Source organism: Anolis carolinensis, chromosome 1, assembly GCF_035594765.1.
Source record: "Anolis carolinensis isolate JA03-04 chromosome 1, rAnoCar3.1.pri, whole genome shotgun sequence".
Classification (NCBI taxonomy): domain Eukaryota; kingdom Metazoa; phylum Chordata; class Lepidosauria; order Squamata; family Dactyloidae; genus Anolis; species Anolis carolinensis.
This window is the reverse complement of record NC_085841.1, coordinates 351,009,885-351,030,776: the sequence shown is the minus strand read 5'-3', so window position 1 is coordinate 351,030,776 and position 20,892 is coordinate 351,009,885. Positions and strand designations below refer to the sequence as shown.

Below are 20,892 nucleotides of genomic sequence, written 5' to 3'. Positions count from 1 at the left end.
TTGATAGACGTGTCTGATAAGCCAATGAAAAACCGAAAAGCGTAAAAAGGATGAACTGTTCTTTTTTGCCTCATTTTGGGGTGGGGATAAACCCCTCCTCCTCCCATCCTCAGTAATCCAATCAGCGCCTTGCATAATTGATAGACGTGCCTTTTAGCCAATGACTAACCGAAAAGCGTTCATATTGGGATGGGCTGTTGTTGTTTTGTCTCCTCCTCCTTACCCACCATAGGCCCAAATCCAGCGGCCCAATCAGGGCTTTGCAGAAATGATAGACGTGTCTTATATGCAATGACAAACCGAAAAGGGATGGACTGTTGGTATTTTTGCTTTGTTTGGGGCGAGGATAAACCCTTCCTCCTCCCATCCCCAGTGATCCAAACAGCGCCTTGCAGAATTGATAGACGTGTCTTCTAGCCAATAGTAATCGGAAAGTATCCCATTTTGGGATGGGCTGGTGTTGGTTTGCTTCATTGGGGAGAACTAAAGTATTCCTCCTTCCTCCCCCCTCCCCATAGACGCTAGCCCAATCAGTGCTTTCCAAAATTGATAGACTAGTCTTACAGCCAATCACGAACCACAAACTGTCCCACTTTGGGTCTTTTTGTCTGATTTGGGGAGGAGTCGAAGTCTTCCTCCTCCCCACCCTATTAGGTATCTCGACCAATCCGTTTAAGGCTTGTCAGGAATAGAGTAGGGAAGGAGTAGTAGTGTGAGGCGACGCAGAATACGCATGCGCAGAATGCGTCTGGGCGGGCGATGCTGTTTTTGAGGGAAAGAAAAGGGGAAGGAGAGGCTTCCCAGGATTGGCTGGAGCAAGGCGTCACTCTGCTGCGAGCGCTGTGATTGGCTCAGGAGCCTTTCGCGGGCTCAGATGATTTGTGGCAAGGATGCTGAGGCGTGGGATTATATACAGTAAGTACAAATATGTCAATTTTCAGTCTAGATCAGGCATGGGCAAACTTCAGCCCTCCGGGTGTTTTGGACTTCAACTCCCACAATTCCTGGCCTCAGGCCCTTTCCTTTTTCCCCTCAGCCGCTTAAGCTGAGGGGAAAGGGCCTGAGGCCAGGAATTGTGGGAGTTGAAGTCCAAAACACCAGGAGGGCCGAAGTTTTCCAATGTCTGGCCTAGATAAACAAAAGTTAAAATATGTATATTTGTTGGATGGTTTTTACCTTTGTGGTAAAAACCAAAAGAATTTTGTCCACCTTTGTGGTTTTTACCACAAAGGTAAAAACCACAAAGGTGGACAAAACTCTGTTGTGATTTACCTTACATTGCTATATCTATAGTGAACAAGTTTTAAAAGTCCAAGCATTTAAAATAAATTAGTAAAATGAGCGCCCCTCATTTCTAATAGCATCTTCCTGACATCTGTTATTCACATCCCTTCCTTATCAACATTTGCTACCTTTGCTGTGTTACAGGATATTTTTCTGGCTTTGCACCTGTCAAGAAATGGACTTGGATCAACTTGATGTGAACCCCAGAGTGATTGCAGCTATTAAGAGAGGTAACCTGTCTCTCTTTGTATCCCTCTTTTCATATTTGCTCATCATACAATCGATTGTGACTGCATTTTTATGAATTTTAATGTTTTACATTGTAATTATGTATATGTGTGATTCTTATTCTATGGTTTTATCATTTTAGATTTATGTACTGTCCATATGCAGCAGTTTGCTGTATTTTGTTAGCAAGCCCGAGTCCCTTTGGGAAGATGATGGCGGGTAGAAATAAAGTTTAATAAAGTTTAATAATAATTAGCACGGGAACTGTACATGAGATTTTTTCTTTCTGCATTTAGCTTGGTACAGTTGTCCCCTAGACAGTTATTGCTATTAAAGGAATTCCATGGTTTTATAGCTGGGTGTCAGCGATGCAATATGTTGTTGAAGGCTTTCATGGCCAGAATCACTGGGTTGCTGTGAGTTTTCCGGGCTGTATGGCCATGTTCCAGAAATATTATCTCCTGACATTTCACCCGCATCTATGGCAGGCCTCAGAGGTTGTGAGGCTAGTTGGAAACTAGGCAAGTGGGGTTTATATACCTGTGGAATATCCAAGGTAGGACAAAGAGCCCTTTGTTTGTTGGAGGCAAGTGTGAACGGTGCAGTCGGCCACCTTGATTAACATTAAATAGCTTTGCAGCTTCAAAGCTTGGTTGATTTCTGCTTGGGGGTTCCTTTATTGGGAGGTGTTAGCTGACCCTGATTGTTTCATGTCTGGAACTCCCCTGTTTTCAGAGTATTGTTCTTTTACTATCCTGATTTTAGAGGGTTTTTTTTTAAAGATACTGGTAGCCAGATTTTGTTCATTTTCATGGTTTCCTCCTTTCTGTTGAAATTGTCCACATGATTGTTAATTGCAGTGGCTTCTCTGTGTAGTCTGACATGGTGGTGATTAGAGTGGTCCAGCAATTCTGTGTTCTCAAATAATATGCTGTGTCCTGGTTGGTTCATTGAGTGTTCTGCTATGGATGACTTCTCTGGTTGAGTTAGTCCATGCACAATGTGGCACTTGACCACATGCCACGTCAGCTCCTTTTAGGAAAGTATTGTATAGCTGGGTTGCTGTGAGTTTTCCGGGCTGCAATTTTCAGAATGTGAGACGTGTTTGTTTAAAAATAATAATAATTAATACACACCATCATTTCAGCAATATCCCATTAAAGTTTGCTCAGAATTATTCCACTGTTTGCAACAGAGCATGCACAGATTTACAGCCTCATTGCAATTTTATGTTTTTAATAATATTGTTCAAAGAATATTTTTTAAAATGTGTTTAAGGGATATCTCTGATCCAGGAGTACCTCATGATCAAGGGGAAGGGGGACACACACCTCAATATTGTTGCATGAGCCCATCAGTGTCACTTTTCAGTACAGATGCATACAATTGCAATTTAATGTTAGCAATGTGTAAAAAGCGATGGGGAACGTGTAGTATGCCAGAAGATATTGTATTCTGTTTCCCATTATCCATCACCATTTGCAAAGAACTCAGGCAGAGGGGAAATTTTTTTTAAAAAAATCACCTCTGACACCAATTGCGGAGATGTGGAGGAGTTTATATTAATTAATTATATTTTATATTATCGCTGCCACCACTTATTAAAGATGTTTTTATTTTAAACGCTGCCACCAGAGGTAAAGATGTTTATAATGCGGCTACCAGATGTTAAGGGGATTATTCACTCTTGCAACCACAATTGGAAGATGTAGCCACTAGCTACTTAAGAGAGGAGACTTTTTAAATTTTATTTTTCTTCTTTCTGGTTTGCTTTTGATGGTAAAATAGATGTCAGAGACTTAGATGGTAGAAAGAACAATAACACGTTTATTGAGGCACAAGCTTAATGGTTACAATAACTACTTTTTAGAGGTACTTTGAATAACAGTTGCAAAGCTATATTGAGGTGTTTCAAACTCTTTAAAATACCACTTCTTTCTCTACTGCTTTAAACTGCAGTCACCCTGTGAATTTCAATCACAGCCTATCTGTTCCTTATCTGGAAACAGACTACCTTAAAATAAGTCACCAAACTTATTTTAAACTGACTCAAAATCAAACATTTGAGTCTCCCTGATCCCTTCACTGACGATCAGCCTTCTCTGCACCTCAGAAGGGCACAGACTAACGGCTCTTTTTCAAACCTGCACTCCTCCAGCAAAATGACGATTGGCTCCGCCCCCTTCTCCATGGCAACCACTCATGAGTGCAGAGTAACTGAAATATTGACCCTTTTAAAACACAATTAAACATGGCATCTGTAACTAAAAAAAGCACACTTCATTACACAATTTGCTTTGTATTCTAAGGCTGATGGGAAGTGTAGTCTGACAACATCAGAAGGGTTGGGCGTTCTCTGGTAAAGAAGCTGGTGATGATTGGTGTTGGGCCGTGCTTTAGCACAGCAAGTTAACCACCAGCTACAATAAATCTTGTCAGTTGAGAGGTTGACAGTTCGAAGCCCAGGTCAGGGTGAGCTCCTGACCTTTAGCCCAGCTTTCGCCTACCTAGCGATTTGAAAGCAAAATGTAAGTAAATAAGGGCCACTTAAAAGCGGGGAGGTATTAAGACTCCCATAAAAGGAAATGCTAGCGATTCATCAAAAAGCAGGAACTTATGAGAAAAGCTCTTCGGCAGGGAGATGGAGCAACAGCCACCCCGCACCAGGCCAGAACCGAGCACAAGCCTCCAAGAAAGCCGAAGATGGGGAAAAGCCTATATGTATACCTCTATCTATGTTCCATTATCTGTCTATAAAAACGGTATTGAATGTTTGCCGTAAATGTATGAGTGCCCTTCGAGGTGAGAAGGACGGAATATAAATACTGTTAATAAATAAATAAATGTGCCTTTACATCAGTTCTATGCATTTTTGTTGTAGGATTTTTTTTTGGGACGGATTTATGTACAGTATTGGAAGTTTGCCATTGCTTTATTCTAAGATTGAGGCTGATCAACACTGTCCTATATCTGAGGATCTGATCCCAGATTATCTGCTTTGAACTGAACTGAGTCTCCACTGCCATATAATTTGGAATAATCAGAGAATTTAAGATCAGATCCTGAGATATAGGGTAGTGTAGAAGGAGCCTGAGACAGTATGATTTGTTCAAAGTTTCCTAGTGGGTTTCCATGGCTGAGCAGAGATTTCACCTCTGGTCTTTCTGAGTTTTAGGGTGCATCTATGCTGCAGCATGAATGCAGTTTGACACCGCTTTAGCTGCTGTGGCTCAATGCTGTGGGATCCCTATATTTTACAGCTGTGCATGAAAAAAAAAACCTAACCAAGCTGGTTATACTTTATAACTCTTGTCATTTCAGCAAACCTGAAATCAGTCAGAGAGATTTTCAATCTTTCCCAATCAGATTTGCAAAGGGTGACAAAATTATCCAGTGTGGATGTACAATACCTGCTAAAAACAATTTCTAGTGCAGTGAGGAAAAAACATGTCCTTACAGGTAAATGACTTTTCCTATGTTGGTCATTGTGGTTGTTGCTTTTACACTGCTTTAGGAAAATAACCAGAGTTTGCTTTGTAAGCAAACCTACTTTCAGTCGTTTTTCAGTTTCTCAGGACTTGTTGCTTTCCCCTAAAATTAAGTGAAAGACAAAAGGCATTACCTCCTGTGGAGTGGATCATAGCTTATAAAACAAGCTCTATAGAGACATTTATGTGTGTGTGTGTGAATGCCTCCGAGTGATACATTTATGGTTGCTGGTATATTTTATGACTTAAATTCATTTGCTTAAACCAGGCAGAGTAGGTTCATTGAATTGAGGGGACATTTAAATGTTGACTCATTATCCCTCTACATTAGTTGGAATTAGCAATTGGATTTCAGTGTGTGGTCCCTATTTTGTTGCTGTTTATTTTTCAGATTATCTTTGAAAATTTTGTACATCTATCTGAAAATAGCCAGATATATTTTTAAAAGATATAAATACTGGAGGAAACACAACAGCCTAGATAGGTACAAGTATTCCAGATAATAGCTCTGAAATAAATATTACATGATCCAAGTTACATAAACAAATTTAGTTTATACATTTGTCTAACTAAACTGACCATATCCTTACTTCAGTTGGCTAGGGATAAGGCAAATATCCATCAGTCCTTGCTGTGTCTCCCATAAAAGCATAAAACTTGTGTTTGTTCCCTTTTCTGGATCAGCTGCATGAAATGTAATGGTATCAGGGTGAAAACTTGGGTTAGTAGAAGATTGCCAGTGTTGTTTTGTTTCAAGGCTATTTTTCTCTCCCCAACTGTTATTTCAGCTCTTCAGCTCTTCAAAGACAAAAACCAACGCAGGAAATTAAGCCTGGGCTGTCCGGTTCTCGATGGCTTCCTCCAAGGCGGCATTCCCCTAACAGGGATTACTGAAATTGCTGGCGAGAGCTCAGCTGGGAAGACACAAATTGCTTTGCAGCTGGCCCTTTCTATACAATATCCATATAAATATGGTGGTCTAGAATCTGGTAAGGAGAAGTGGGTTGGTTTCCTTAAAATGTGTTTAACAAATATCGTTCAGACTGATTGTGGCAATGAAAGGCCTTTGATCTGAACAGTTCTCTATTGCAGGTGCTGTTTACATTTGCACAGAAGACGCTTTCCCAAACAAACGCCTGCAGCAACTGATCCAGCAACAGGCAAATCTGAGAGATGATGTTCCGCCCATTGTGGTGCAAAAGATAAAATTTGGAAATCGTATTTTTGTTGAGCACACAGCAGACCTGGTGAGTATCAGAACTATGTTTATTTTGGGTTTACTTAAAATCATGGAGGCCAAGAGCTTGTTTAATATTTGCCTAAGGTAAATTTACACTTGCACAGCTGCACTGGAGTTGAACTGGGAGCTGCATCATGTTGCTACACAATGAAATCATGTAACATAATGTCTAAGCACATGTGTTCCTTAGTACTGTACTTAACTACCGGTACTTGTCAACATGACAGCTACCACCAGGTAGATGGGGTTTAGATTATCCTTTTAGTATTGCAGCTAAACATTAAACAGCTTTCCAGTGGCAAAGAAAATGTTAGCTTGTATTTAGTAGACATTGCTAGATTGTTTAGCATTAGTTTGATAATGCAAGATTGGAAAAGATTAAGTGTCCATTCACAGAGATCCAAGAGATGAATCTCGAGCCCTAGGGGAGTGGCGGCATATAAGTTTAAATAATAAATAAATAAATAAATAAATAAACTAACCATGGGGGTCCTGAATTTTGACTAAGCCATAATTTGGGTATAATTGGTCATTTATATTATTTCTAGTCCAGGCCTGCACAACCCGTGGCCCTTCTAGTGTTCAGGCATCCAAATACCATAAGTACTAGCCAGCTTGTCCAATTGTCAGGAATTCTGGGAGCTGAAATCCATAACACGTGGAGGGCTACAGGATGTGCTGGCCTTTCTAGTTCCTCCACTTTCTGGAAATGCTCAGGTAAAGGACTAGAATACTTTCTTGTCTTCATTTCCGAATAATAATGCTTACCTTATTATGGTATACAGTATATCAATTTTGGTACTAAACAACGCTTTGGAAAGCCTTGAAATTGCTGCCACATCTCACCCAGAATTATTATTAATAAAATTACTATTATTATATTTATTTATATCCCGTTTTCTCTCTCAAAGGAGACTCAAAGCAGCTTAACATAAAAGCATACAATTTTAAATAGACAAATATGCAATCATTAAAACAGAATTAAATATAAACAGTATTAAAAATTTAAACATATTCAAAGTTAAAATACTTCTCCACCACCAAATGAAATGAAGGACTCTGGTCTTTTACTAGAAGGCATAATGGTGACACTGATGTTACACCGTTTGTGCTCCCCTGATTTAGTATACTACCCTAAAACACGCAGGTGTTTGTTTAGTCCCCTCCGGGGTTGAGAAAGGTGGGGTATAAATGTCATAAATAAATGGGACTTATTCCAATGTAAGCCACTAAAAGGATTCCAATCTTAATCCAGTTTATAGAGATGTAAATAAATGGTGGAGGTGGCCTTGTAGAATGGTATGTGGGGGACTGCAAATAAACAATAGTTATTAATGTTTAACCTTTGGTTTCCCAATACTAGCTCATCTATCTCCATAACTGCAGTTTCATTCCATATATCACTTCAATTGGAAGATCATGACAAAACATGTCTAAAGGGCAATAGTACACTTAAAATGTCAAGAGTTTGCTTTCTGCCGGGAGTTTAACCATGTCATTCAAAAGGTCACTGTCTGCAGGCAGTAGCTTGGCAATTCAATATATTTATCCTGCTGCAATTCTTGGCAGGGCTAGGGGAAAAACAAATTCAGACCTTAGATGCAGAATTTAGTATTACAGAAATCTGTGCTTTCATGGTTCTTATCTTTCAAATCCTTCCCTCCAAAATAAATAAAAATTAAAACAAGTTTCTAGCCCTCAAGATGGAGAATATATGCTTGAATATTTATCAGCAATGTTGCCAAACTCCTGGAAGCCATTCTGCATTCCAAGTTTTTAGACAAACATCCCATTACATTCAAATTGACTTGTCTCTCTGTAAGGTTGCACAGGGCCTAATATTTCTAGCATCCTGTAATACTCCCTGCTTTTCCTTATGACTAGCAGTATCAGAATAAATTGATAGCAAAAATAGCATTTTATGAATAAAATTCAGTTTTTCCAAACCACCAAAAAAATTCACTTGCAGAAGTTGCTACTGAAGCTGGTGGTCCATGGACAGATACTGGTCCCTAAGAGTCTCTGGAAAAGAAAAGAAAAATGGTAGCCAAATGTAGATGCTGAGGAAGGAGGCATGAAAATTGAAGGAAGAAGCATCAACAATTTAAGATATTCAACATTTAAACATTCAGTGTCTTGTTCTATAGTTATCTAGCTTCCGGTTTTCATATTTCTCCCACTTCATATTCCTGCAATTTCTGTTGTGCAGCTGTGGGTTTTCCTTTGACCACTGAGCACATTAATAACTGGATGCCCTTTTGGTTTGAGTCCACTTGCATTGCTAGTCGTACTGTTACTTGTCTTTTTCCTCTGCTCTTTCCTAGTAGCTTGTCAAGTGCCTTACAACCTGGGAATCTCATCCTCTGGCACTATCGCTTACTTCATTTTGCATTATGTCATCATAGGGTTTCCATGGTAAAAGAAATTCAAAAGTGGTTTACTAGTGCCTCCTTCTGAGCATTACTAGCAAGTGTTAGCTATGGTGCAACAACAATTCCTGCCACTATTGCTGCCACCAAGCAGGTGTTTACTTTTTTTAGTCTGCCAAAGCTGTCTGATGTAGAAGACTTATACCAGCATCGCTTCTTGCCTTTCAGGAGTATGCAAACCCACCACATTAAAGTTGGTTTCATGATGGTGGGTTTGAATACTCCTCAGAGGCAAGAAGCAATGCTGGTTAGTTTCATAATGGGCTGCTTAGAAATGGGAGTTGGACTTGTAGTTCAACCACAAGTCTATAATTCTCATCAAGAAAATAAATAGGCAGCAAACCAGATTAGGCTCAGGAAGACCTTTCTCATTATCCTTCCTGAATTCCTTCCTCCTGTCTGATTAATACTGATATTTCTCAGGTTGCATGCCTTTTGTGTTAAGTTCCGCCGACTTTGTGGTCAGTGTGTCCTTAGTTTGTTCTAAATCTTTGTGTGAGAGTTGAATGCAGGGTTTTTTAAAGTCATTCCTTTTGTTTGATATTAGATGGAAATTGAGATTTATACCAAATCCCTACTTAGATTTAGTTAGGTAGTCTAGCTTCATCTAGAATATGTAGTTGTTTTTAATTAAACTTTTGACACTTTTAACGTGGACTCTCCTGCTCGTTGTTTTTAAGCTCAAGATTCCTTCAACCACTCGTTGCTTTCTGTTGTGCTAAGCTGTATTTTGTTTTTTATATACTTGTTATTTTGGGGGCATTTCCATAACAGGACTTGCAGTGAAGGTTTATTCTAGGATGCCAGGAGGAGCGATCCTTTATGATAGGGTTGTCTCAAGAGGATGACCCCAGTTGTGGTAGTATGCTCTGCCACGCTATTCTGATAATGATCTTCTTAAAAATGGAAGTGACCTAGTTGTTGATGGGAGAACTGCCCTGCAGGCTTCATGCAGCCCTTGGGTCAAACTTTGCCCAAAGTTGTATCAAGGCCTCATCACGTCTACTTGGCAAAGATGGCCTGATTTCCCTCGATCTTCCCTTCAACATCAGGCCAGTTCAACTGAGGAGAAAACTGCCTAGCTGCACAGTGATGTCAGATAAGTTTGTCCTTTCATTCCCAAACAATTATTGGTGCCTTGGGGGTTACAATTGTGAGTGGACAGGCTTCCACGAATCTGTTCGCCACAGGCAAGGGCATTGGCAGAACACCATGAGCAGAGAGCAGTATTACTGAGACCTAAGGGATAAGAGAAAATACAGCAAGTGACAGACTAGTCAACTGTCTAAGGGGGAATGGATAAGACGAGGAAGATGAGGATAGAATTGTACTGCGTTACAGCATACCTAGGCTGAAAAGCAGTTGTTAGAGCAAAGTCATTTCTAATTCTGTTGAATGTTATGTTTACTGAAATATAAAGTAAAAAGATCTAAATCTTTTTGCTGTTTACAACTATAGAAAAGCTTATTAACTTTTATATTTTATAACTTATCGTTCAAAGATTTATCCAGTAGCTCTACTGTAGTCTGGAGTGAGTAAAAAATTTAGGCCAGGCAGTCTTGTACTGTGGGAATATAGAATTTATGTTCCAAAATGACATTGCATTACATTGCTTTCAAACAGAATTTGCCAAAACTTAATCAACTGCTTGGCATAAAGCCGCTTTCCCTCTGGTGCATCCATTGACCCATTGTTTTCAAGCACAAAGAGATCAATCTGCTTTTCCAGCAATGCCCAGTTGTCATTTTCTTAAGTGCCATTCTTCTGTCCTGTTTTTAACTTTCACATTTCAAGTCCTAGATTTTTTGCAGTTACTCCTGCACTATAAAATTGATCTTATGTCGCTTTATTCTTCTTTCCCACTTAAAAGCATACATTAAATAATTTTGTTTGTATCATATTCTGCCTTTCTCTAAAGTGAGACTCAAGATGACACTAAAGATTAACTCGAAAGGTAGAGATAAAAATATTAAGTTAGATGTGCAGTCCTCTTATGCATTCAGTGAGGTTTGGTGCAAAGTCTCAAATTAGCATACAGAGATTTGTAATCTAATCCTCACTCTACTCGCTGTGCCAGTAAATCACTCCTGGATTACCATCCCAGCATGTTGCGCTGTCTTGGCAAGCTAATAAAAATACAAAGTTCTTAAAGTCAATCTAAAGCCCTAAACGGTTCTGGCCCTGCTTAACTGTGCGAACGTATCTCCCTCTGTGACCCACCTTGAAAGGGTAGGCGCTGATCTTGGTCCCACCACCCTTGCAAGCAAGACTGATGGGGACGAGAGACAGGACCTTCTCAGTGGAGGCCCCTCATCTGTGGAACTCCCTCCCCAATGAAATCAGAACAGCCCCTTCCATCCTGTCCTTCAAAAAAAAAAACTAGATATGGTTATGGGTCCAAATGTTCGAGCAGCAACTATAGCAGTGCAATAATTAAGAACTCTTAAAGTGATTGACTAATGGACTGATTCTGGGCTACAATCTTGAACTTGCGTGATTTTAATTGCTGTTTTAATAAGTTATGTTTTAATGTTTGGTTTTAAGTATAATTCCTATTTTTGGAAATTGTATGTGGGCATCGAATTGCTGCCGGCTGTGAGGCCACCCTGAGTCCCCCTCCGGGGGTGAGAAAGGCAGGGTAAAAGTATGGGAAATAAATAATTCCAGCTGTGACCTAAAATGCAGTGAATTCAGGAATGTTAAAAGATGTTCCTTTTGATCTACTTATGTTTCCTTTCTGAAGGTTCTTTCTTATTGCAGGATGCTTTCCGCAATTGCATTACTAATAGAATTGGTATACTACTCTCGAGAGGCATGGTGCGGCTCATTATTGTTGATTCCATTGCTGCCTTGTTCAGATGTGAGTTCGGTGCTAAAGATTCTGTCCTGAAAGCCAAATATTTGCTAATGTTTGGAGCAAAGCTTCACGAACTTAGCAGCCAATTCCAAATCCCCATTGTGTGCATTAATCAGGTAAGGCAGCAGAATTGCTACACTGGTTTCAAAAAACCACTCCATAATAAAACAGGTTCCAGATTGCATAGCGTCTTGTATTTATACCAGTTCGGGAAAAAAATCCTCTTTTTTGCCAACATCTTTGTGGAAGTTGATAGTCAAGGGGGAGAAATCTGGGTCCCATCCCGGGAGGAAGGCAGAATTATAAATAAACTTAATTAAGGTCAGAAACAATTGTTCAAGTGGGCTACCAAATATAGAGCAGGCTGCCTACCCCTTTCTCTAAAGTACCTGATCCAGAAGTGGCAGGGAAGAGATTTGCTTGTTTGTAGATTTCACCCTTTCTCTCACACACATACTTCCACCACCATATTTCCTTGGGACAGGGGAGACACACTTGCATGTTCTCCCATAGGTATCTTGTTCTTGTATGAGCCACTGTTTCTTAACATTTAAGAGTACTAGATTGCATTGGGAAATTGGAGATTGCCACCCACTAAGATGGACTTATCTGGACATTGTAAGATCACAGAGCATTTACTGTTCTCTCAGGTTGACCCTCATTGTTATGAAAGGATAAAAGTGAGGAAAATCTGAATCTTGCCTTGCCTTGGAACTTTTTGGAAGAAAGGCAGGATATATTTATTGAGATGCTTAAATACCACATCACATTCCAGAAATCCTCAAAATGATTGTGCTATTCAAATCTATGAAATGCATTGATATATGTACTGTATAAGTCGACCACATATGTAAACCAAAGGCAGGTTTTGGGACCAAAATTTTGGATTTTGAGATGACCTTTGAATAAGTCGAGAATGATTCCAGAAGGGAAAAGCACCAGTTGCCATCTTGAAGGTCCAGAAGCCCCTGGCTACTGTTGGCATTACCCCATCCAGATATTGAAAAAGGCCAGAAGCATTGGGTTTTTTGTTGTTTTTTTTGCATTAAAGAATTCTGCCCCTTGCTACCAAAAGGAACATCAGAGTAAGACGACTTACTTCCCATGTTTTCACACTCTTCCTAAGAGAAGCTTACAATTTCCCGGGCTGTGGCGCAAGCTGATGAGCAGCCAGCTGAGACCAATCACTCTGACCAAGAGGTCATGAGTTCAAGGCCAGCTCGGAGCCTGCGTTTGTCTTCTGTGCCTTTAAATTCTTTGCCTTTAAATTAAAATATTGTCTTCTCCATTATTATTGTCCTTTGATTAAATGTACAGTACTTCATAAACTTTTGCTTGGCCTCCTGCAGGTAACCGACACAATGGATACAGCTGGGAGAGCTGTTCATAGTCCAAGGTAAGTGTATCAGGAAGACAGCACATGAATGAAAGGTTTGAAATGCCTTTCAACACCCAATGGGCTTAAAAAATTCTCTGAGGACCAGCCCCATCTGCAGTCAGTCAACCCTGAATGCCAATACATCTCAGAAGGGTGTCTTCATCTTGTACCAGAGGAGCAGAGCGTTTCTACCTTTTAAAACCCACATTGCACACCTAAACATTTGCAATAATGGATTTGGGACCACAAAGAGTTGGACATCTTTGTTTGGAGGGCTTAATATAAATGGATTTTAAAAGAAGTTAACTTATAATTTGGCTAATCAGCTAGAAGAGAAAGGACATTTATTGTTTCTTCTCCAAGGGAAAGAATAGCTTTCAAAAACAAACAAATCCGTACTCATTTCTCAATCAGCTCACACTGTAGCTAATTATTATAGCTTATATTTTGATAATGTATTGTGAGTGCTGGTGTTTGTGTTTCAGCTGTACAGCTCAGAGAGTTGCTCCAGCCCTAGGAATAACGTGGTCCAATCAACTATTGATGAGACTAATGGCAAGTCGGACAGTCCATTTTACACAGACTGCAAATGATGCTCATCAACACAACAGAGGGGCCTTACGGACGTTGAGGGTTATTTTTGCTCCTCACTTGCCACAGACATCTTGCCAGTACACAATAAACCTGGAAGGTGTGCGGGGAATAAAGGAAGACATTTTGGCAGGTTTATGAAGAAATCTGCATAGCAAAAACCCATGGGTTACTTACAGACTTATTGACTAGACTGTGCTCCTACAATGTTTAAGATATATTTCCTACTGTATCTTGGAATGAGCATGAATCCTATATTTTTATAGATACTGTTTTATAATTACTGAATATAAAAACTGCCATCGTATATTGTGTAAAGGATAATGTTCTTCCTCTATAGCTCTGCATCTCTATTTTTTTGGTCTTGATCTTTTATCGTGTCTTTCTCCTAACTCAAAGTGACTAACAATAAATATAAAATGAAACTAATTAAAAACAATATAAGGGCATTTAAATATAAACGTAAACCTTAAAAATAAAAAATTATACTAAAAACCCATAAGACAACATGAATTAAAAGTTTATGCCAACCTTGAAATTGTGAATCACATGGTTGTGGATGTCCCCAACATACCATACATGTGCACTCGAAAACAAGCAGCATTACACAATTTCGTCTGTTCAAATATTTTATTTTTATAACATGAAAATGACAAGGAAACTTTACATGTTAAACACATTTATAATGGGCCACAAATGCTTTGCGCTTTTGCAAAAATGTTTGTGCTTTAACAAGAAGTACAATGCAATTTTTTTGCCCTACATTCTAATGCTGCTTTATGAATACAATTATTTTGGGGAAACCAAGTGGTAGATTAAGAGCATAATGAAAGTATCCCAGAACATTATATTTTTAAACAAACAATAGCATAGTTTCATAGGAAAGGGCTGTAATCCTCTGTCATTCCGTACATTATGTAACTACATGTACTTAGCTACATAGCAGAGGGACTAGGGAACTGTTAGTGAACTGCAAAGATATGTAATGGGATACCAGCAAGAATGTCCTGATGCACAACAAGATCAATGCAAGCCAGTCCTGTTCTGCTTCGGTCACTTTGCTTCGTTATGTACTAAAGCAACAGCACTGGATACAGACATTATGGAGCTGCCCAATTCTAATTCCCAAAAATGCTGGGATTCTGGCCACAATTACATCTTAGAGCCAGTAAGAATGGAATTCTAATTTGGATATTTTTATCCTTTGGTATAGTTTGGCTGAAATTTGACTAAAATCTGCATTAAAATTCCTTTATCATTCTTCCCACTGCCATTTCTAAAAGGATGTTTGCATTTTAAAGCTGAAGGGTAATTCTATCATATCTGATGAAAGACTTCCCTTTTAAAAATTAGAACACATCACCTTGTCAGTCCTCTTGCCTTGAATAGCTTCACAGTGTTTTCAAGTTATGTTTATGTAAAGCATTCAAACGATAATGCATTAACACATGCTATTCTGTGAAAAACAAACAGCATCAGAACTAACATGTAAGCTTGCTGTGTATTTTAAGACTTCTGACATTACACCATGTCTGTACCCAAGTCTTTTCACTGCCAAGATGACACAGAAAAGAGAGAAAGCACAAGTTAGATATGTCAGGACTTGGTTAAGAGAGCCATAAAAGGTCTGCTATTTTTGAGCTCAGCCTTTTTTTTCTTGCAATATGCACAAATAAGAACAGATAAGTCTTAATGTAGGACTACAGGGAGTCTATTCAACTACAGTCTAGTGACATGACATTTTCTATTGTACAGAGCAGTACCTAGTATATGCAAGATCATGAGGTGAGCTACTTTACACAAGCTTTCTTTACTGCAAGTGCATGTTCCGTATCATCACTTGAACACAAGATAGCAGCCTTCAGAAAGGAAGAAAAAAGACAAAGTGGCCTATTGAACAAAATTGGTTCGTTTCAACTTAACACTGTAAACAATTTCAGTTAAGCAGAGCACATTCTGTTTTCAGATAATATGTACAATACATACATATTTGAAAGTCAATAGAGGTCTTAATTTTAATTTCAGATATACTCCAAAATTGCCTTGTCTGTATTCAAGTCTGTTCTCTCTGTTAATGCCTGATATGTTCTAATGAGACCTTGGACAACTATGTTTTGCAGGCACTTATAGAAACCCAGAGCAGCCTAAATATATTTAGCACTGCTGGCTTCAGCATTTGTACACAGAATTGTGTTAGTTGTAGAAGAGCTCTCGCTCCTCAGACTCAACCTTTGCCTCCATGGAATCTCTCTGGCAACCATAATCCCTGTGGAAAACCTTGTCAGAGTATATTCATGAGAGTTGTTTTAGGAACTCAAAACACGAAGAAAAAGGCCTTTGCTGGCTCTTATTTTAAGGACCTGCCTCAAAATTATCTATTCTCAACATTTAAAATGGAATTATTCCCAATTATTCTATGAATAGGTAGTCCCACAAAGAGCTCTTTTTCCCCCAAGGGATTTTACACAAGTGCAGGCTTGCTAATAATTGGTCATCTACCAGCAGGGCTACACATTCTTCTTCCTTTAAAATGGGAGGGGGGTTAGAAAAATTTCATGTCCTTCAAGGTCTCCAGATATGCATTTAGTCATTTTACTACAACAGGGATATATTTTCACAGTTCCATTGTTTCTAGGCCTCTATTGGCCTTTTCAAAAAGACAGAGAAAAAAGAAAGCGGGCATCTCATCACCTGTTTTGAAAGGGACTAAACAAACCAGAAAATGGCTGACAAAGGTGCTCACAACTGCAGCAAAATGGCTGAGAGCACTTTCTAGCGAATTTAGGAAGACCACTGGTTATTTTGAACTGGAAAATGCTCTCAGTGCAATAAAATTTGGAGAACAGGATAGGAGGCATCAAGAATACCTCCCCTCCACCTGTCCAAAAATATAATAAACGATAGAAATGACCATGTAGAATATTGTGATGACCACTGGTTACTCCTATTGTCTATAAGATTATACAAAGTCGTGCAAAGTAGTTCAGGATAATCGCTATATGGATGGTTCTAAACTAGCTACTATCAGAGTAATGTCGATTAAAACCCATGATAGTTCATTTGCAATCCTTTCACATAATTGCTGGGGCGAGACACAGCACCTAACACAAGGCTCCATAGTGTGTGTGATATTGTAATTATGGCCTACTGTACAAATGAAAAGGATGAGCTGGAACCTTTTTCTTCAAATGTATATAATACCCATTGAATTGACTGGAAGTATAAAACAATTGAGGTAAGAAAGAAGTACTTTCATTGGGAAGCCTAATGGGATGGTCCATCTCCAATGATGTGGTAGCCATATCCTGGATCAAAATAAAAGGTACTAAAGAGTTTTTCTCACATTTGTGGCCAACCCAAAGAATTTTACTTCATGAAAATCGGTTTAGTTCTTAAGCTTCATGGCAAGCTTATGAAATCTAACCCTGTTCTAGGACCTATGCCCATTTCAAAGCTAAAATGTGACAATTCCATTTGAAAATAATGGCATGTAAAGACACAGGACAATATAATTCTAAATGTTAGCAAGCACAGACAAGTGTTCATGAGTTATTTCTCTTGAAATTATATTCCTTTTTTAAAAACACAATCAGAAAGTAAAGTGCTAAAGCAGACATAGACTGATAAGATTTTTTTCTATGCTTGTAACACCAATTTCTAAGCACAAAACAGACTATCAATCATCAGCCTAAAAAGATTTTATTTTGAAGCACTAATACAGATCTAGTTTTAGTTTCTAAAAGATTTTTAGTATTTCATGTTTACTTATCAACAAGACTAAGTATCTGAAAACAGCCTGACATTCTATCAGAACCTGTATCAGAGACACATCCAGATCACAACAGTGCATTTATCAGAGTTTCGCTCTCTACATAGTTTTTTTTATAGATGAAGTCCTTTCCACTGTACAGAAGTGCTGAAAGATCTCACACCAAGCATCTATGGCCTTTATAGAAGGGAATGCCTAATGGAGACATCATCCAGGAAGAATATTGGGCAGTAAACAGACCACAGTTGTCTTAAGTTTAGCTTTCAGCTTAGGGATGGAGTGTGTAGGCCTTAGGCATTAAGTACTCAGTTTTTTTGTTCTCTTGTTCCAATAATGTTCCAAGGCCAATGTAGATTATGTGCAGAACTTCAGAGTTTAACAAAAGATGGCAAGCAACAATGAAAGAAACTCCATTATGTACACGCAGGTATGCTTCTCTCACCTTCACAGGTATTCTCCAATATTCCACTTAAAGTTCTACCCATTTAACCGCATCGAGCTTCAAGAGCATGATCACACAAATGTAACCACAGAAGGATTCAATTGATATATACCAACCACACAAACATTGTCATTCTTTACAAGTCTGTTTAAAAACAAGAATTTACAAAACAAGTATGAACTTTTAGAGACATCAAAGCCCTGCAAACTAATTTAATGAATTGCTACCTTTCGTCTTACAAACAAAACGACTGTTGTGTAATCCTTCCACTGGCCAGCGTGTTAACTTTATACCCATGATATACTTTGTTCTCCATCTTGCTTACAAATAATTTTGTAAAATGGAGACAGAGTTTTAAAAAACATTTGTTTCATTTGACTGTAAAACTAAGTAACAAAACATTCACTTTCTTCTACCTGGTCCCCTGAGAACAGACAGTGCATCGACCAAGGGTAAGCAAAATGAGAATGAAGGAAAAAAAATGCCAATAGCAAGTCTTGCCTTTGACAATTTTAGTAACGAGTTTCTCCATAAAGGCCCTTTTGCACAGCAGCTTCAAAATGTAACAGTTGAGTGTTGCTTTTATCTTTCTGTTTTCTCATTATGGATAGGGATATAACTAGAAAAGAGATAACCGTAATAATATTTCCAATCTGAAGAGAATATGGAGTGCTCCGGGCGACTGGAATAAAGACTTGTGAGCTGGCTGGCTTTTAGACTATTTCTTGAGTTCTTCACTCCCAGTTTAAAGTTAATTGCACTGCTTCCATTGATTTTTATGTCCTTGCAGGCCACGAGTGATCAGCCAAAAAGTGCCACAATCTGAAATGGTATCACAGCTATTCCATTCTAAGGTATTAGCATTTTACTTTAGAGATTAAAGGCCAGGAAGCCCAATCACGAATGACTAGCAGGATAACACAAGCTTTTTTGTGTGGAATCTATTTTATACCACAACACTCTTAATGTAGCTGTATCTCATTCCAATTTTATAAATAGTTACTAACACACTCACTTTCTAGCCGCACATCCAAAGATGCTTCTGCACTTTTTAAAATTTCAGTACATTTCTTGTATTGGGGGTTCCCACTTCCCTGCTTTTGCATACTGCATCATGAGACTGTATAACAAAATTCCAGATAACTAGCAACAAATAAACAGTCTCATTTCCCACATAAAAGCTAGTCATTGACTCTGGTTCTTTAAAACCCCACTTATTTTATGGCCTAGGAACAAGAGTCCATTCAATGATGTCTCTAACCTGGAGAGTTCTAAAAAAACAGTGATGGGGACCCACACAAAAATACCTATGAACCTCAGTGCTTTGTAATGCGCAAGAGATATATATATATTTTAGCTAATATATATATTTTAGCTAGCATCTGTCCCAGAACCTCAGTGGGCCAAATTAGTGTGACTGGCACTCAGAGCTCTTGAGTCTGTCAGACAATTATTTCGTCCCTGCAATGGGGAAAAAGAACGGAAAGAATTTATGCACAGTTCCAAATGGTTCTAGCCATTTAAAAATACAAACTCTGAAGAAGTACAAGAAAGCCCAAGTAAACAATAGTAAAAGTAAAAAGAAACACAATCTATTCTAATTTCTCAACAGGTTTGACTGGATTTCACAGTGGAAGTATTGTCTGTCTGTATTGTATTCCTGATTCATGTAAACTGGGCTCCAGAGGAATCCACATTTAAGCAGGAATGTTTTCATCTATACACAGACCTGTTTCAGATTTGGCTAAACTGTTATTTTCCCATTATAAGAATTGGCTGATTCACCATTCAATCTAGTCTGCTTCTGTTTCTAACAAAATAAAGTTGCTTGTTTCCAGTGAACCACAAACTGTGGTTATCTCTGAGTTCTTTGAACAAGCCAGAATCTTAGGTTGCAACAAAAAGGGACTTAAGTTAGGCTGCTAAAATGAAGAAGAAGAAGAAAAAAAACACTTTGGGGTAACCAGGAATAAAATTGTGTGTGAAAGGAATCTGTGTTCAAAACTAGTACAGAAAACAAATCCCTAAATTAACAAGTTGTCTTGTTCTTCCTTCCAAGTATATGTTTTCGAGCACCTAGCCCTAGTTAGTGGGTTTAGGGACGCTACCAAAAATAAAAGTATATTCAACATATAATCTCCATGTACTTCCTTTAGATTATTTTACTATCAATCTGTTAATATCTCAATAGCCAACACACAGTAGATCTATATAATGTTATTTTAAAACACTTGGCTTGTACACAAATGTGCTTAATTTTTAGAACTGAGTGTGGTGTCAGTGGATGGGAGTGGACAACCTCTTATCAGTATAAGAATATAACAAACAACTGGAAATGCCTCTACATAAGACTTTGTTTGTTGTTCTTGTGAAAACTTAAATATAATAGGATTGAAGCATCTTCTACTTCTCCATGAGTTAGTTATGGTTACAAGTTAGTTAACAGGCATAACACAGGACACTGATAATTTAGGTAAAGCTGTTATATGAAGTATAGGCAAAGAGTGCAGCACATAAAAATATAATTTCACACAAATAATATGCAAGATTTACTGTTTTGAGGACCTGGCTCATCTTAAGGATTGTCTAGGCCCCATTCCAATACTCTTTACATCAATCAGAACTTTAAAACAACATGTTATTAAGTCTATTGCCTAATTTCTGAAGAGGACTGTGCCTGTGCAGTTGCTCCTATTCACCAAAATAGCTGGTATTCCTTCAACCTACATCTTCTTGTAATGACTCAAATACTGTGATGGACTCTCCAGCCAACCTCAAAGTAGAGGATCTCTTGCTATTTACACATTAAATAGCAACAATGATACTATCACAAGAGGCATCATTTAATACTGAACACGAAGAATATGGCTTCTAAGACGCTCGTCCAATAGGCATGTGGAAGAAGAGCCTTCAAGAGGTTTATGAATCTTTATTAACACCAAATCATGGGACAGCAATACTGTCATGTTCTGCCTGTCACCCTTGCAATCTTTTGCGCCCGTATCAGATTCTTTTTATGTTATGTCCACCTGTACACCTGAACAGTTTTGGCACCTCATCTTCTGTCTATGGAAGCAAGGGCTAAGTATCTGATGTTTATTGTTTTGGCTAACTGCTCTGAGACAGTAGAGCCAAAAGAGTATGTGAGAGCAGTAAGAGCCCTGAATTATCTTAATTAAGAAGACC

General features: G+C 38.6%; 2 protein-coding genes across 3 annotated transcripts in view; one reads left to right on the top strand and one right to left on the bottom strand.

The window, feature by feature from the left end:
* The first annotated feature begins 579 nt into the window (after positions 1–579).
* xrcc3 (X-ray repair cross complementing 3) lies at positions 580–13,802 on the top strand. Of its 2 annotated transcripts, XM_003214297.4 has the most exons (8): positions 584–915; positions 1,429–1,514; positions 4,834–4,971; positions 5,789–5,989; positions 6,093–6,247; positions 11,430–11,642; positions 12,876–12,922; positions 13,390–13,802. In XM_003214297.4, exons 1-8 carry the CDS (start codon positions 875–877, stop codon positions 13,634–13,636), a joined length of 1,128 nt encoding a protein of 375 aa, XP_003214345.1. In that variant the 5' UTR covers positions 584–874; the 3' UTR covers positions 13,637–13,802. The 2 variants fall into 2 exon arrangements, with proteins under 2 accessions (XP_008104796.1, XP_003214345.1); XM_008106589.3 differs by lacking the exon at positions 4,834–4,971 and having other exon boundaries at positions 580–915.
* Positions 13,803–14,106: 304 nt separating this feature from the next.
* Positions 14,107–20,892, bottom strand: part of klc1 (kinesin light chain 1) — a 63,121-nt gene continuing 56,335 nt past the window's right edge. Inside the window, exon 16 of the mRNA XM_003214312.4 lies at positions 14,107–19,167. Within this exon, the coding sequence (XP_003214360.1) occupies positions 19,102–19,167 (66 nt within the window). The 3' untranslated portion in view covers positions 14,107–19,101. The remainder of the gene's footprint in view (positions 19,168–20,892) is intronic.